The sequence below is a fragment of the Mus pahari genome, chromosome 2, assembly GCF_900095145.1.
Source record: "Mus pahari chromosome 2, PAHARI_EIJ_v1.1, whole genome shotgun sequence".
Lineage (NCBI taxonomy): Eukaryota > Metazoa > Chordata > Mammalia > Rodentia > Muridae > Mus > Mus pahari.
Genome location: NC_034591.1, coordinates 152,026,276 through 152,042,050, shown reverse-complemented (window position 1 = coordinate 152,042,050; position 15,775 = coordinate 152,026,276). Strand labels below are relative to the sequence as shown.

Sequence of the window (15,775 nt, the reverse complement as noted above, 5' to 3'; positions counted from 1 at the left end):
CGTATGTATGTGTGTGGACATGTGCGTACCGTGGCGTGTTGTCTTGGTCTGACCCGTATGTATGTGTGTGGACATGTGCGTACCGTTTCGTGTTGTCTTGGTCTGACACATATGTATGTGTGTGGACATGTGCGTACCGTGGCATGCTTGTGGATATCAGAGGACAGCTTTCCGAAGCTGTTTCTTTCCTTCCACCATGGCATCCATGGGTTAGACTCATTCAGGTCTTGAGTCTAACCCATGCTCTGAGCTATCCTGACAGCCCCAGGTATGTTTTTATGGACACCAGAAGTTCCTTTGGAATTAACATATCCAAATTACCCCGTATCCTATAAAATAGTCACAAGTTTGTTAAGAGGGTGACAGGTCTTTGCTATAAGAAAAGTGACCACATGGAGAAGCAGGTGTGCTATTAAGAATGGTTCCAGTGACCACAGCTGAAGGACAAAGTTACGTTATGTAAAATTTGTGTAGACATATTCAAAACCTTCAAATATTAAAAAACACCAGTTTCTGAATGTCTTTTATAAATCTTCCTTATAGCTTCAAGACATATTGCCAGACCCGGGCATCTTTAAATGGTGCAATTATGTTCGGTATATTTGATTTTTGAAAGGCAGTGGAGTGTCTAATATAGTTCAGAAATATTTTTGAAAAAATGATTAAATTTTAAATGGTTTTGGAATTGAGAAACACCAGTTACATTTTTAAAAAAGCAACTCATTTGAATAAGTCATTCCTTACAGATAACACTTTTTAATAAATTGGCTTTTAGAGTTAAAGCGTGCATTCTAACTAAAGATGGAGACTTTTAATACCCTGGCCAGCTCTGGGACTCACAGGGTCTCACTATGTGAGCCTAGCTGGCCCAGAACTCACAGAGATCCACCTGCCTCTGTCTCCCAAGTGCTGAGATTAAAGACGTGCACCACCATGCAGGGCTAACATGGACTATCTTTAAAGAGAAAGGCATCTATCTGTACTAATTATTTCATACATACAAAAAATCAACTTAAAAATTAGAGCCTTATTCTCAAGAGAATTTACAGTGACAGACGAAGGGCTCTGCTGAAACCACAAGTGCACTCCCTGTGGGACCAATGGCAGGGCCGGTGGCCATGCTACTGGGCACATATTGGCTCAAGTTAAGCTCAACACTCTGAAATGAAGAAAGAATATTGCTAGTTTCTCTCTTTAGTCACCTGCAGTGAAGCCACTTATGGCTATGGTCTGTCTGACAAAGTCCACGCTGCAGTGTGACCCCATGACAACCCACTGAGGGAGAGGCCTGCATCTCTGCTGATCCTAAAAGTGACAACAGACTCAGCGGCCATAGCCTTCAACTAGTTAGCTTTGTGCCATCAAGGAGTATCTGTGAGCAGCCCATTCGAGGCGTTTCTGTACAAATAAAGATATAATTGATATTTTGAATTAATAAGACACCATTTCTGAGTGACATTCAGTAGAGTCTCAGAGACCCCCATCAAGGGTCTTCAGAGAGTCCCTGAGCTTCCTGCAACTTTTAGTATCTGTGACAGTCTCCATGACAAACGTTCTCAAGTTTGGCAGCCACTCTCAGGAACTGCAAAAGAGGACAGCTCTCTGACGCGGGTCCCATCTGCTTTCAGGACAATAGTGTCCACTTGCTTAAACATGTTTTATTCTTGTTGTAAGACAGGGATCATTTCTTTAGCTCACGATAAGCTGGAAATTCGTGTGTATCCCAAGGCACCCTCAAACACACTCTCCTCCTGCCTCAGCCTCCCCATGCCGGGATTACAGGCGTGGGCCATCATGAATGACAACTGCTTCTCTTTTTTTTAACCCTATATTTCCAGCTAAAGATGATCCAGTTTGCTCATGACTTAAAATAGGTGCAGATCAAAGGGAAGATTATAGGTGTTTGTTAGCTTGTATCTTTTCATCCTTCATCCGCACAATGGCGGTCTCTTTTCTTTTAACCTACTTTTGTCAATCCCCACTAAAACTCTAGAGACCTATGATGTGGCTCGAATTAAAAAGGCTTTGTTGGAATTTCTGTGTGAGTAATTTCACAATGTACTGATTGAGCTTTAACCCTGTGACAAGAAGAATAAATCTAAGCTTATTTAAACACCACCCAAGTTTGAGGCCACCATGTGAATCAGAAGTATATTAAGAGTGAGCTTGTTGTCAAGGAAATACTGACTGTGAATGGTAAATGTGTATGTTGGAGGACAAGAACTCCAGCAAGAGCTCACATCTGACATGTTGTTCTTTTTCCTCCACAGCGATTGTAGTGAGATTTCTGACCAAACGGTTCATCTGGGAGTACGATCCAACCCTCGGTAGGTCATGCATTATATCCTCACCTCCCCTTCTTCCAGTATGCTTATGATCCTCGAATAGGACGGCATGTCCGCCGCACCCTGGATAAACCCCTTTTTGCTGTTTCAGAAACAGAATGTTCATGTTATCAAACATAAAACCCTCCAAGAGGAGAGCAATGTGCCCGTCCTAAGCCTTGAGCCCTGCAGGACTTAGTACAGAAATGAAGAAGTTACATCCTTCCCAGAAAAAGATGTGGATGGGTCAATAGGATGCTTGCTCTCCCACCCAATGCACAGCTTAGACCCCCTGGGAGAAAGTAACACAGGCAGAATTCAGTGTGGGACAAAAAGGTATGCTGAAAAGATATCGCTGTAAGATCAAACATCTGTGTGCGGATGCAGAGCAAGTGTAAGCAGAGACCTTATCATGCTCCTTTAGCTTCCAAAGATTAGACCAAGTGGTGTTTGTGGGTAGAGAAGGCAAAAATAGTGTTTATTCATAAATGTGGGTAGACTATTCCTAGGCCCTTTTGTTCTAATTTTTTTCATTTTTTTGCTAGTGTGTGTGTGTGTGTGTGTGTGTGTGTGTGTGTGTGTGTCAGAGGACAATTGACCAGAGTCAGTTCTCTCCTTCACCATGCAGTCTCAGGGGGATCAAACTCAGTTCCTCGGGCTTGGCAGAAAGCCCCTTTTGCTCACTGAGCCATCTTGGCAGCCCCACGGTTTTGACTGTGTGCTTCTTGGCACACACTCACTGTACACAGTATTGAGTGTCACATAGGCAATTTCCTGCAAATGTATCACGCACAGGATTGCTCGTTCCACTAAAAAGGAAGCTTGCCTCTTGGGCTTTGCGTATTTCCGCCATTCCTTCCCTGCACTCGCCCCGGGCTGCAGGTGCTAAAGATGATGATTATCCGCCTCTGATCTGGGATGAGGCGTGTGCTCTTACTTATGCACAGAGAGCTCAAGGGTTGGGTGTCCTCTATTTCCACCCTATTTTTCAAGAAAGGACTTTTCACTGAACCCGAAGTTCACCATTTATGCTCGAATGGCTGGCCAGCCTTGGGATGCTACCATCTGGTACTTGCCCATCCCCCTGGGTTGTGCTGCTATGCCTGGGTTTCTCTGTGAGTTCTAGGGATACGGTCCCAGGCCTACCCTTCACGCACTGAGTCATCTCCCCACATAAAGACTCTGCTTTGTTGACCTCACAGTGTAGAAAAGAGCTGGAGAATAAATGACCACAGAGAGCCACTGATAGGTGCTGACGGGATGCGCGTGGGAAAGGGAGCAAGGGCTCTGTCACCGACTCCTTTAGTGCTCCACTTTAGGGTCTGTCCGGAACGTATTTCCTTATCTCAGTGATGGGGAGGAAGGGAGGACTTAGTGCTTGTTTGTGAATCACCCGTCAGATTTCCTGTCATTAGCTACACTGCTCCGATATTCTCATGGGACTTCTGAGGCCATCTTCAGATACAAGTAATTTTTAGTTAGATGCAGTTTAAATATCCAATGACATCCTCTTTGGTTTATGTAATTACTTATTTCTCTTTTTTTACACTGTGGGCGCTATATCTGTGGTGCTGCACTACCTGGGGACATTTCACACAAGCACATGCAGTCCGTTGAACAGACACCCCCAGACTCCCTCTCCCCACTTTTTTCTTTTAATCACCCTGACTCCTGTTAACTCCCTCCATTCCTCTGGACAGCTCTGCCTCTACTCCCGAGCCGTATAAACTTACGTGATTTCATTTAGCTGTATACAACCAATAAACCACACAAGAAGGGGGAAAATAAGTATGAGCTCTGCCTCTGAAGGGGCTTTAGCTTTTGTTGATTACAGTCATCTCCAGTTACATCCGTTTTCCTGCAAGTGTGGTATCTCTGCTTTTGTGGTCAAGTGGTACACATATCCCCTTGTGTGTACACAGTTTCTTTGTCTGCACCTCCACTGCTGGACGCCCAGTGTGCTTCAGTGGCTCAGCTATGGAACCTAGACCCCTCCACTCTCCACACCATGTTGTGACGGCTGGGCATGTGCCTCTTCCCGCCTCCGCTCTCTGACATCGCTGTGTTGGCAGCTCTCTGTGGCACATTTCTCTAGGTCGATTTCAGAGTTTGTGATAGCCTGGCATGACTGATTGGAATTGGCTGAAATCATACATTATTTTGGAAGGCTCAAATCTTTATTATATCCAGTCTTTTAAACAGGAATCTGACATATCTCCACTTTAGCAGACCCTCTTCTGTCTTTGCTTTTTAAAAGACTATTACAAGTGACTGTTAGTAAATACATAATTGTAATTTCCCAGATTTGTATCTGGATAGAAACATCACCAGATACCTCTGTGAAGGTTCAGGAAAGAAAAACAAAATTATATCCAAAGATATTAACACTAGTTACTGAATGAAATGAGACTACAATGTGATATTTTCTGATTTTGTTTATCTAAATATGTAGCTTTCTAACACAAACAGGAAAAGAAACTAAAAAGACCCCCAGTATATTCTCTGATGTTACATAAGGACTAAAGAGAAGAGAAACAATTATTTCTTTAGAAAAGATACTTTTAAACATTTTGTTCAACAACTTTTTTTTTCAGCATACTTACAAGTATGGCAGAACTATGAGTTTGAGGTCGTTTATCTGGATGTAAAGATGAACCTTGCTTTAAAAAGGAGCCATTATGTATTGTCTTCCCCAACTATGTAAATGCTCCCTCGGGTATTTTTCTCATTTGCATATGTTTTATAGTGACGATCTGATACTTTCCATGATTCATAGGAGTCTGGTTAAAAACTACTTATTCTCCATCCTATCTACATATCACAACAAAAGATGAAGCTTACCCAAAAAAGAGTCATGACATTCTTAACTCTCTCTGAATGTGTTCTAGTAACTGATGTTACTATTTTTAATTAGTCTTTGGTGAGCCCATTTCCTTTTGTCTTCCTCATATAGAACAGCAGCAGCTATAAATAGAAATGAGTATCTGAATGGTTATCTGAATGGTTATCTGTGCAGGCATAATTGCCTAGGAAGCAGGGTACTGCACAGAGTGACCTTGTGCTGTGCCTCTCAGAGAGGACCTGGCTGCTAAGCAACCAGAGTCCTCCTCCACCTTCAGGAGAAACAGGTGCGTGACTCACCGGCAGGTGACACTGTCATTAGCTCGAACACTGGAGACTGGATCTGTGTGGGTGTGAACACTGAAAGCCTGTTAATTTTCCAGCACACAGGAAACCTCAATTCATAGGATTCAAGAGAAATTAGCATTTCTTGGGCTTAACTTCCTACTCCCATAGGAAAATACTGGATCTTCCTGGAACTCATGGTTACTTTATGAATTTCAAAACAACCAGCAACCAAGATGGCTACATTGCAAAACAGAATGGGGTATTTGTGATGGAGAAAGAGGAAGGGGGGCGGGGGGCAGAGGGATTCTCTTCTAGAGTCCTGATCTTGATACCTTCCTCAGAACTTGAGGAAGTGGGTTTCCTGATTTTGGACTTTTGTTGTCATTTCATGAGAAGCAGGAAATTATGAACACCATCCCACACATCGACAGAACGGAGCAGTTATTGCTCTGAAGCAATCCTGTAAAGAAAACACTTTTCTCTTTGCCCTAGTTTGGTTTTCTGTTGCTGCGATAAACACCATAACCAAAAGCAGCCTGGTGAGGAGTTGATCTGGCTTACATGTCCCAGTTACAATCCATCCTGAGGGAAGCCATGGCAGGACATCAAGATGAAACTTGAAACACAAACGTTCCTCATGGCTTGCTCAGCTGTCTTTCTAATACAGGCCAGACCCGCTTGCCTAGGGACAATACCTCCAGTGGGCTGAGTCCTCCTACATCAATTGGCAATCTAGAAAATACCTCACAGATACGTCCATAAGCCAGTCTGATGGAAACAATTCCTAAACTTCAATTTATTTCCAGGGACAGCTGGGGTTGCGTCTAGTTTACTGTATCCAACCAGCACACTGTGATAGTGGCCAGTGAGTCCAGGCTTCTACACTTTGGGCTCAGTGTTTTTCTTATTTGTTTTTGTTGCTATTGTGTTATGTTGAATTTATTTATGAAAGGATCTGTCATGATGATTCTAATTAGAGGTGCAAGCAAGGGGCAGAGGGTAAGCGAGGGGAACTGCACCCAGTTCACAAAGAAGGATTTTTTTTTTTCAATCCAAGCGTTTTGAAAGATGAAGTCTCAGAAGAATACCACAATCCTTTATACGAATGATTTTCATTTCCCTGAAAATTTTCTCATCCCACCAGTGGATTCTTTGCCAGCGCTCAACCCTGGTTTTTTAGCAACACTGAAAATTATCCCTGAAGCTCGTCAGATTTGGGATGTGGCCCATTTAGTCAGGAAGCAGCAACCTTGATGGTGGGCGGTAGATTCTGGCTGTGGACTAAACAGAATCCATAGCTGTCTATTCCCAATCAAGAGCTGAGTTCCTGCCTTCTAGAGTCATGTTACTCTCCAAGAATGTTTTCAGACACGAGAATACAGAGAAAGGCATGCAACGCATAATTTTGTGCGTGCCTGTGTGTGTGCCTGCTGACGGGTGCATGTCAGAGGGTTGGAGAGAGGAAAAGAGTGCTTCTTAGTGTCAAGTACTACTATCCTGGGACAAAGATGATGTCGCACATTGTGTTTGGGTGATGAGTCACTGTCCTTCTGCACAGTAAAGCTGAGCTACGGGTAAGGGGACGAATCAGGAGACATAGCGAAGCCCCGGGCCTCGTTGACTCTGTGCGTGGGTCATCTTGCCCATCTTGGAGCTTCTTCTGCTTGGAGAGGCGCAAGCCGAGAGGCAAGATCTCTCCACTGAATGCTGAAGCAGAAGTGCTCAGCCACCCCTTAGAGCTAGTTAGTAACGATACAGCCGGAAACCAGGCGCTAGTCACGTGACGAACAGGGCCAGCGAAGTGAATCGTCTTCTAAGACGACATGACTGGTTTGTAGTCAGGCCAGCAACAGAGCTCAACTCAGAGAGCAATTTCCACTCTAGTGTAAAGCCATGCTGCTAACTGCTGCTGTCCCTGCACTGGCCACGTGACCACACTGATGCGTCAGAAATGTGCAAAGCAGCCGCTAACTCAGTCCAAGGATTAAACGCATACAAACAGCTCTGAGTGTTCAACCTTGCCAGTGTGTACCAAATGTATGCCTATTTACAGAAATACCATGGAATGCAGGCTTTTCAAAGGCTTGTTTTCATTAGTGGTAGTTACGGGTTAGGGAGGGTGGAATGTGCCCATGGCTGCAGGTCTCCTCTGAGGCTGGAGGCGTCTGGTTGATCCAGAGAGGAGGTTGTCAGCTGCCTGAAGTAAGGGTTCAGTGCCAAAATGGGGTCCTCTGGAAGGACATTCTCAACCACTGGGCCACCTCCTCTCCAGGTCCCTGAATGCATGCCTTAAGTCATTTTCCTTCATCCACAGGAATCTAAAAGATAATTTTAATATACCTAATTCAATTATGAAACTCATGTTTGTTTTAGAACAGACCTTTTTTGAGTGCATCTGGCCTCAGATCTAATCAAACATACCCACAGTGCTTCAAAGAAAGGACTGAGGCTGCCACTCCTGTTGGTATAAAGAAACTAGAGTACGTAAGCAGTCCGAACACATGTGCATCCTTTTGATTTTTTTTTTCCTTCTGAGACAGGTCTCTGAATATCCCCAGCTGTCCTGGTACTCATTATGGAGACCAGGCTGGCCCCACCATGCCCAGATTTTTTTTTTTTTTTTTTGAATTTTAAAACGAAGAGTAGAATGTGTGTGTTTTGTTAGAATCAGCTCACACAAGCTCACCAGTTCATATCCAATATTGTACCTCTTGAGGGAGTATTTCTGTTGTGTTGCATGTAGAGAAAATGAGTCCACAATGACAGAAAGACACATGAGCGAAGTATGCTGAGAACAGTGTGAAAACAGTTTGCATCTTGGAGGAAGTCAATCCAGTACCTGCTGCTGTGCCTGTAGCAGACATTCCCTCATTTCCTGCATTTGATCCCTTTCATTTCATTAACAGCCAAAGAATCACAGAACTTCATGCAAGTTTCATTCTGTTTTTCACACACACACACACACACACACACACACACACACACACACACACACACCCATGGTGGCCTTTTGCAGCTGAGACCCATAGCTCATTTGTCACGGGAGCCATAGAGAACAATGTCCTTTCCTCTGGGACAAATTTTGGTGCAAAGACATGGGTGAGAGGCTCAGCTTCTGTTTCCAGGCTGCAGGGTGGCTGCCAGTCATTTTAAAAGGCACAGAACAGCCCAGGGGGAAGGACCGAAAGGGTGTGGCTGTCTAGTATGTGTGAGGCCAGCTGGGCTTCTCCTTGGGCCCAAAGACTCAAAAAGAAGAAAGGGAATTATTGAGGAAACACTTGGAAGCAGTAGCTGCTGTAAATGGCACTTCAGAGCATCCGGTCCTAGAAAGCCACACCCTGTCATTTAGCATAGAGGAGAGTGTGGTACAGAATGTTCTTCAGATGAGAATCCTCATGTGTGGATTGTGAGTTCCAGCAGAGGGACAAGATGCAAAAAACCATTTATTCACATATGCTGAATATAGTCTCATTTTTAAATGACAACTTTTCAGAAGAGGTGTGAGCCGTGCAGGTTCCTGTGGTGACTGTTCACGGTACTAGTGTCACCTAGATGGCCCACTGCAAGCTTCCCTTCTGGCTTTTGTGCCTTGGATAGACAATCGTTCACTGCAAGAAAATAGGGTAGTGATCTCTGAAGGCTGCAAAGTCCTAGAAGGAGGGAGGGAGGGAGGGAGGGAGGGAGGAAGGAAGGAAGGAAGGAAGGAAGGTCAGTTGGTCGTTTGTTGGGATGGTTGGTCCATTGGTCCAGAAGGTAGAGAGGTGTGCTGAAGAATGAACAAATATAAATGCTGGTCCCCAAGAGAGGCAACTCCAGGCGTGTTTGATTGGATGCTTCAGTGATTGGTACGCAGAAATACCCAGTTAGTAATTGTGTTAGATGGCCTGCTGTCTGTCCAGCCTCCTTAATGGAAAAATGTTTGAGTTAGAATTCTCGGTTTTATGCTCAAATATAGCACAAGCCTACAATATTCTTCTGTTTTCTCGTTGTTGCTTTTGTGCCACCTGATAGCAGGGTTGGCACGTGACCTGCTTCTCGATGCCTCATCTGCGAGTTCCCTCCTTGAATTTCTTGTTTGTTCTGGTTTCCCTCTCCTAGAATTGAGTGCTTAGCTCACGGTTTCTCTTCCCCACCCTTTCGTAACTGAAATGTTTGTTAATCTCACCTTTGGTGTTTGTTTCCACTTCACCTTGAAAGGGCACGTGAGAATCATCTAGAACCGCAATGTTGGATTGCTTCTAATACAGGCGCACTGATTTGTTTGTGCCACCAACATCCTGAATTCTGTATCTCTAATAAAGAAGCCCAACGTTAACTGAGCTATGTTCTTTCACGGGAGTGTACTTTGTTTTTCTCTTAATCACTCTCTCACTGTAATGAGTACCTTCTTTTTGGCTATTTTTCCTTTTAAGACTTTCAGTGACTCTTGTCCCCAGAAATTCTTAGATATCACAACCTCAGCTGTCTCCAGAGCCCTATAGATTTTATTTTCTCTACTGAGGCTCATTTCATAAAGAGTAGGATTTATAGATCTGTTATCTATATTTCTTATGGAAGTTTCAAACCATGCTTTCCATCTTATGAGCTACTGACACAGTCTGAGGAAATCCCTCACGTGCCTGTCACCAGCTCAGTCCGTCACTCTTGGTTCCTTTGTCTGTGTTTAAACTTTCATATATGACCCCACCAGCTGACACTGATTTCCCTTTCCATTTACACGGTCAGAGCTATTTACCACTGTCCAGGCATCTTATACCTGCCATCTTCTTATCCCTTAACCCTTTATATTTTGGGTTACCATTCTTCACCATCCACCAAACGCAAGCTTAGCTGCCTGCCTCTTACCGTCTCAAGGTCCCCAGTAGTTTCATATCCTGTGCTCAGCCTGTTATAGTCTCGGGGTCTTGGTCAGGTTTGGGATTTGTTGTTGTAGTTGTTTAAGGAAATAAAAGTCAGGAAAAGCTTGAGGGTAGCAGGTAACAGTGGAAATCAGCCAGTGTAGAACGGCCTTTATTAGAGGTGAGGAAACATAGGAAATGCAGCAGACATAGAGAATGATCGCCTACAAAGCAGAGGTGGGGTTTCCCTCATTATTTAGGGTTGGTTAGTTTAAACAAGGATAGGATGCTGATTGCCCCACAACTGTTACATGAGCATGTCCTGATCCAACCTGTCCCATCAGACCCATCAGCCAACTGCAGTGCCCTAGGCTTCCGCCTCAGGTCAGGAGGGAGAGGAAGAAGCCGGCCATCTTGGAGAGGAAAATGCCAGCCATCTTGGAAGTTTTCCAGCCTTCTCCATCTGTCTAAGTCCCAGCCTCTCTGTCCTGCCCATCCCCCCCTGGTGCCCATCCCCCTCTGGTGCCCATCCCCCTTTGGTGCTAAGGATCTTTGCACTGTTAAAGTTAGGAAGAGACACAAAAGACTATTATGTCAAAAAAAATACTTACAGGAATATCTAGGTAGAAGTATATTTTGCATGGAAAATGCCTCTTTCGTCTTATAATGCAGAGGCCTCATCTAATTTAAATGGAAAAGAGCACTAGGGGTCTGGTCTCACAAAACAAGATGCAGCCTGAGGAAATGATAGGGGAGCAAGCAGGCAGCCAGCTCGAGGTCAGGCCCTCAGAAAGCTCTGTAGAATGTGATGCTGTTCCTTTGTCCGTCTATCCTCCCATCCTCTCTTCCCTGGACAGATCCCTGCCCCGCCCCGGCCCCACTCCTCCTCATTGCTACGAAGGCAGGAATCCTCTTCCTGTGCCTAATTTCTCGCTTCAAGGATCAAATTCAACCTCACATGTGCCTTTCTCATTCTTTTAGAATCAACCTACCGACACCAGGCAACCATAGACGATGAAGTTGTTTCTATGGAGATCCTGGACACCGCTGGCCAGGTGAGTAGGAATTCAGCCAAGTGTTTACTGCATCAAATAAAAAAGAGATAAGTAAAATATGTATAATGTTTAAAAAAAAAAAAGCTAACGTATTTTTCTATACATGACTTTTGCATGATTAAAAGCTCATATGTCCTATTATCTAGCCACTTGATACATTAATGAATATGTAATTTGATCCTCGTGTAAGCGACCTTGTGCTTCAAGGAGGTACTAGAAATATTTCAGTAGCCACAGACCATCTAGGGTAGGCGTTCCCTTTATATTTGGGGGGGTGGGGTGGGGTGCCAATGCATTCGTAGGTTTTTATAACCAAACATATTTTTGAAATGCTTAGATGAATTTAAATAAACACCTCTGTTGAAAGGAACCACTAATGTCCTCATGTGCAAGGCAAGTCTCTGAGAGAGCCTTGGCCTGCGTTCCAGTTCTCTTTGACCACCACACACAGACACACGTGTATGTGTGTGTGTGTGTGTGTGTGTGTGTGTGTGTGTGTGTGTGTGTGTGTGTGTGTTGCATGTCGCATTATGTGGAGACGGTCCCTGCAATACTTGCCTGCAAATTTCCTTTGACATTAGTCAGATCATGTCTTACAAAAACAGTAGAGATGACCACGAGAGTGATGGTTGGATGTGCCAGGCATTTCCCTGGTGCTATAACAATGACTGGTGGCCTTCAAAGGGCCTTGAATTAAAGTGTTTCATCAAAGAACTTCTCCTGAAATTAATTATAACTCATCTCTCCCTCCTTATGCATGGGCCTTCACACAGTACTGAGCACGCCAAGAGAGGTAGAAGCTTCTAGAAGACAGTTGAACCTAAGGAAACAATATTCTCTGTCCTTCCCTCTCCTTCCTTCTCCTCTCTTCTTCCTCTTCCTCCTCCTCCTCTTCTCTCTTTCTTCTTTTCTTCTTCCTCTTTTTATCTTTCTTCTTCTCCTCTACCCTCACACTTCCTGTCTCTCTTCTCACACATAGTGTCTCTTCATCCCAGGCTAGCCTTAAACATGACCTCTTCTTACCTCTGCCTCCTAAGAACTGGGAGCTCAGGTGCACCGAGACCCAGCCAGCAGCACCTTCAGACTGTGTGTTCTTCTCTGTGTGTCAGAGGAGTAGTCACCCCTCTGACAGTCACCACAGGAGAACTTTCATCAGCACCACTGGTGTATAACACAGATTAGAACACTGGGATGGGGTGGGGGTGGAGGGTCCTAGTCCTCAAGCTTAAACAGTAGATTTTATATAGCTCATTACTTTTTTTCTGTTCCTAGGGTTATCAATGGTCTATAAACTGAACAAGAAGGCTATTAAGACAAATGGGGGTGAGCTGTACTTACCCTCGAAACTAATTAAGAAAATAAGTTCATCCAGGAAGACAGCCAAGATATTTAATAACAAACGGATATGAAGCGATGCAGTTAAGGGATCAGTAGGCAATAACATTGTGCACTTTGGGATTGAGGCCCAGGTCTCCTGATTGCAGCTCTTTTCTTTGTCCACAGGAAGACACCATCCAGAGGGAAGGGCACATGCGCTGGGGAGAAGGCTTCGTGCTGGTCTACGACATCACCGATCGAGGGAGCTTTGAAGAAGTGCTGCCGCTGAAGAACATCTTAGATGAAGTCAAAAAGCCCAAAAACGTGACTCTCATCTTAGTCGGAAACAAAGCCGACTTGGACCACTCCAGACAAGTGAGCACAGAGGAAGGGGAGAAGCTGGCGACGGAACTGGCATGTGCGTTTTACGAATGTTCCGCCTGCACAGGAGAAGGGAACATCACTGAGGTGTTCTATGAGCTCTGCCGAGAGGTGCGCCGCAGGAGGATGGTGCAGGGCAAGACAAGGCGCCGCAGCTCCACCACACATGTCAAGCAAGCAATTAACAAGATGCTCACCAAAATCAGTAGTTAGAGGCCCTGCCAAGATACGCTGGAAAGCCGGAAGGCCTTCTTGGCTCTCCTGCTGCCCCCCTCTAACCACAGCAGAGCTATTCTACTCCTTATTCCGAGTTTGGGGGACGTCAGGGTTTCTTGTGGGTCCCGATCCACTATATGCTGGGAAATTCTCTCGACTATCTTCTGCAACCCCATGCTGTGACAGTCTCTCCCCTCCCTGCTTGCAGTAGGATCCGTCCTAATGTAGTTTGAAGATGCAACCAACCAAAGATGCTGAAGTGGCTGGGTTCGTGGAGGCTAATTGTAGGCACTTCTGCCTTGCTTAAACAAGTTGAAGTCTTTTCAAAGGCATTTTAAGATTCTGAATTTGTGGAAGACTACAAAGGTCACCATAAGGTTTTGTGATGTCTGGTGTGAACTTGAGGAGGGTAGCTGAGTGATTAGAACGGGGAACAGATTTCTAGTTCCCATTTGAAGTGAGGATTTTTTTAATTGTTATTATTACCTTACTTAAATTATGCCATTTTTCTTTAACACTTTATTTTATTTTTAGATTGAAATGTTATTACTGATTTCGTGATGTAATTGCCCGTTTCAATTCAAGTTGATTTTTCTCAATAATCTACAGCAGTCCTTACATACCCTATTCTATTATTTCCTTAATAACAAAAGAAACAAGAGCCACAATTCACACCCTGCCGTGCTTTGCTCCCCTGAGCCTCAGTGATATGAAAAACCAACCCACCAGGAATCTTTGTGCCCACTCTTGACCTCACTGCATGTTAGTAGGGGATTGCAATTAGAGACACTTGGTTTGTATATTACTCTCTTAGCACCGTAGCGGGAAGGTAACCCTCTAAAGAAGAAAATTATGACGCTTAGTTAGTTCTCTTTGGAAGCCAAGGCAGAATCCCATGCATTCAGAAAGAGGCAGCCTCTGATTCAAGTAAGTTGGCCACATGCCTTGTTCACCTTTTAACCTTTGGCTAAGATGAATTCACATGGGAGAATTCAGAAAAATAATGGGTGAGTAAAATTCACTCTACGTGAACGAGCGTGCACAAAGTAGATGCTTGGCTGGCAAAAGGATTATGTAACTGCCGAGAGTTTATGATCCTTCTCTTCATTTCCTGCCCCATATACTGAGATTTGGGCACTTTATTTTAGAATAAAATATATATCTTTTACGATGTATGTATTTATATGTATACATATAAGTATGTATAAAATTTGTAAGCATCGAAGGTTTTAATTCACCAATGTATTTGAACAATATGGTGTAACTTACTTCGTTTTATGTGATTATAATAAAAAATATTTTCAAATTATGTTGGAATTCTTTTGCGAATAGTTCGTGAGTTTAGGGGAGGCATGGGAAGCAATTGGATTGCAGAAAGGAACGCCAATGAGCTTGGTTTGGAAAGAAATAGCTCCTGCTAATAACAGTAGATGTCGCTTTTAGAATACTCGGGCTCTTTATTCCTTTTCTCCACTAATTGTTACAATTATTCTAAGACAGTAGTGCTGTGATCACTGGGGAGAGGTAAATTTGATCCAGGTGGGAAAGGAAGTAATATGACCAAGTGGGTTAGAGGGCAGAGCCAGAACATTAACTGAGAGAGTCAGAGTCGAACTTTGCAGTCCACACAATCAACTTGCTAGACAGCTCTTAGCTTAGGGGTGAAGATACAAGATGAGCTAGACAGCTCTTAGCCTGATTTGCAGGGGTGAAGGCACAAGATGAAGTGATTAAGAAAAAAACTCGCCTTCTTTATTCCCCTGTTGATTCATTCCCTGTAAATATGTTTAAATATGCTGAATATGCAATTTTATATAGCCCATTTGATGATATAGGACCCGAATTTAAGAAATAACATTAGAACAGTCTAGGAAAGGGTGGAAATCTTCTAAGTTGTAGAAACAGTGTTGAATGAAAATATGGAGACCTGAAAGGCGGTGATGAATGCAGAACCCTGGAGGAGATCCAAGGGCCACGGGTATCATTTCTAGAGGAAGAAGGGGGTGGGGAAATTGAAAGAAAGAGTTCAAGGTGCACAGAGGGCAGGAAGCAAGCTAGAAGTTACAAACTCCTATTCCATCAAGAATGCCTGCTAAGGAGGAAAGAGAGGCACTGATGCAGTGATTCCTCCTCAGGGATGTCATTGGGCAGTCGATTGAAAGGGAACAGGCATAAGGGACGATGCTGTTTGGAATCTGTCGCCTTCTAGAGCCAGTCCTTGAGTATCTTTACTAGGAAGTGTAGCTCAGCCAGTCCCTTCTAGAAACAAATCCCTAAGGTGGTGAAAACCTGAATGTCCTTTTTGAATCAAAGGTTAAGAGATGACCCAGCAGTTAGGAGCCTTTGCTGCTCTTGCGGAGGGTCTGGGTGTTTCCTCAGCACCCTTATGAAGGTTCCCAAGTGCCCGCAATTCCAGTTCCAGTGTATCCAGCTCCCTCTTCTGGCCTCCAAGGGCATTACACATATGTGTATACATGCATACACCCAGACCAGCACTCAACACATAAAGTAAAAT

At 44.0% G+C, this 15,775-nt stretch overlaps 1 protein-coding gene across 1 annotated transcript in view; it reads left to right on the top strand.

Moving 5' to 3' along the window:
* Rerg (RAS like estrogen regulated growth inhibitor) overlaps positions 1-14,568 on the top strand; it is a 110,341-nt gene extending 95,773 nt beyond the window's left edge. The window contains exons 3-5 of the mRNA XM_021191128.1: positions 2,271-2,327; positions 11,273-11,346; positions 12,850-14,568. Coding sequence (XP_021046787.1) covers positions 2,271-2,327; positions 11,273-11,346; positions 12,850-13,257 — 539 coding nt within the window. The 3' untranslated portion in view covers positions 13,258-14,568. The remainder of the gene's footprint in view (positions 1-2,270; positions 2,328-11,272; positions 11,347-12,849) is intronic.
* The last annotated feature ends 1,207 nt before the right edge of the window (positions 14,569-15,775 follow it).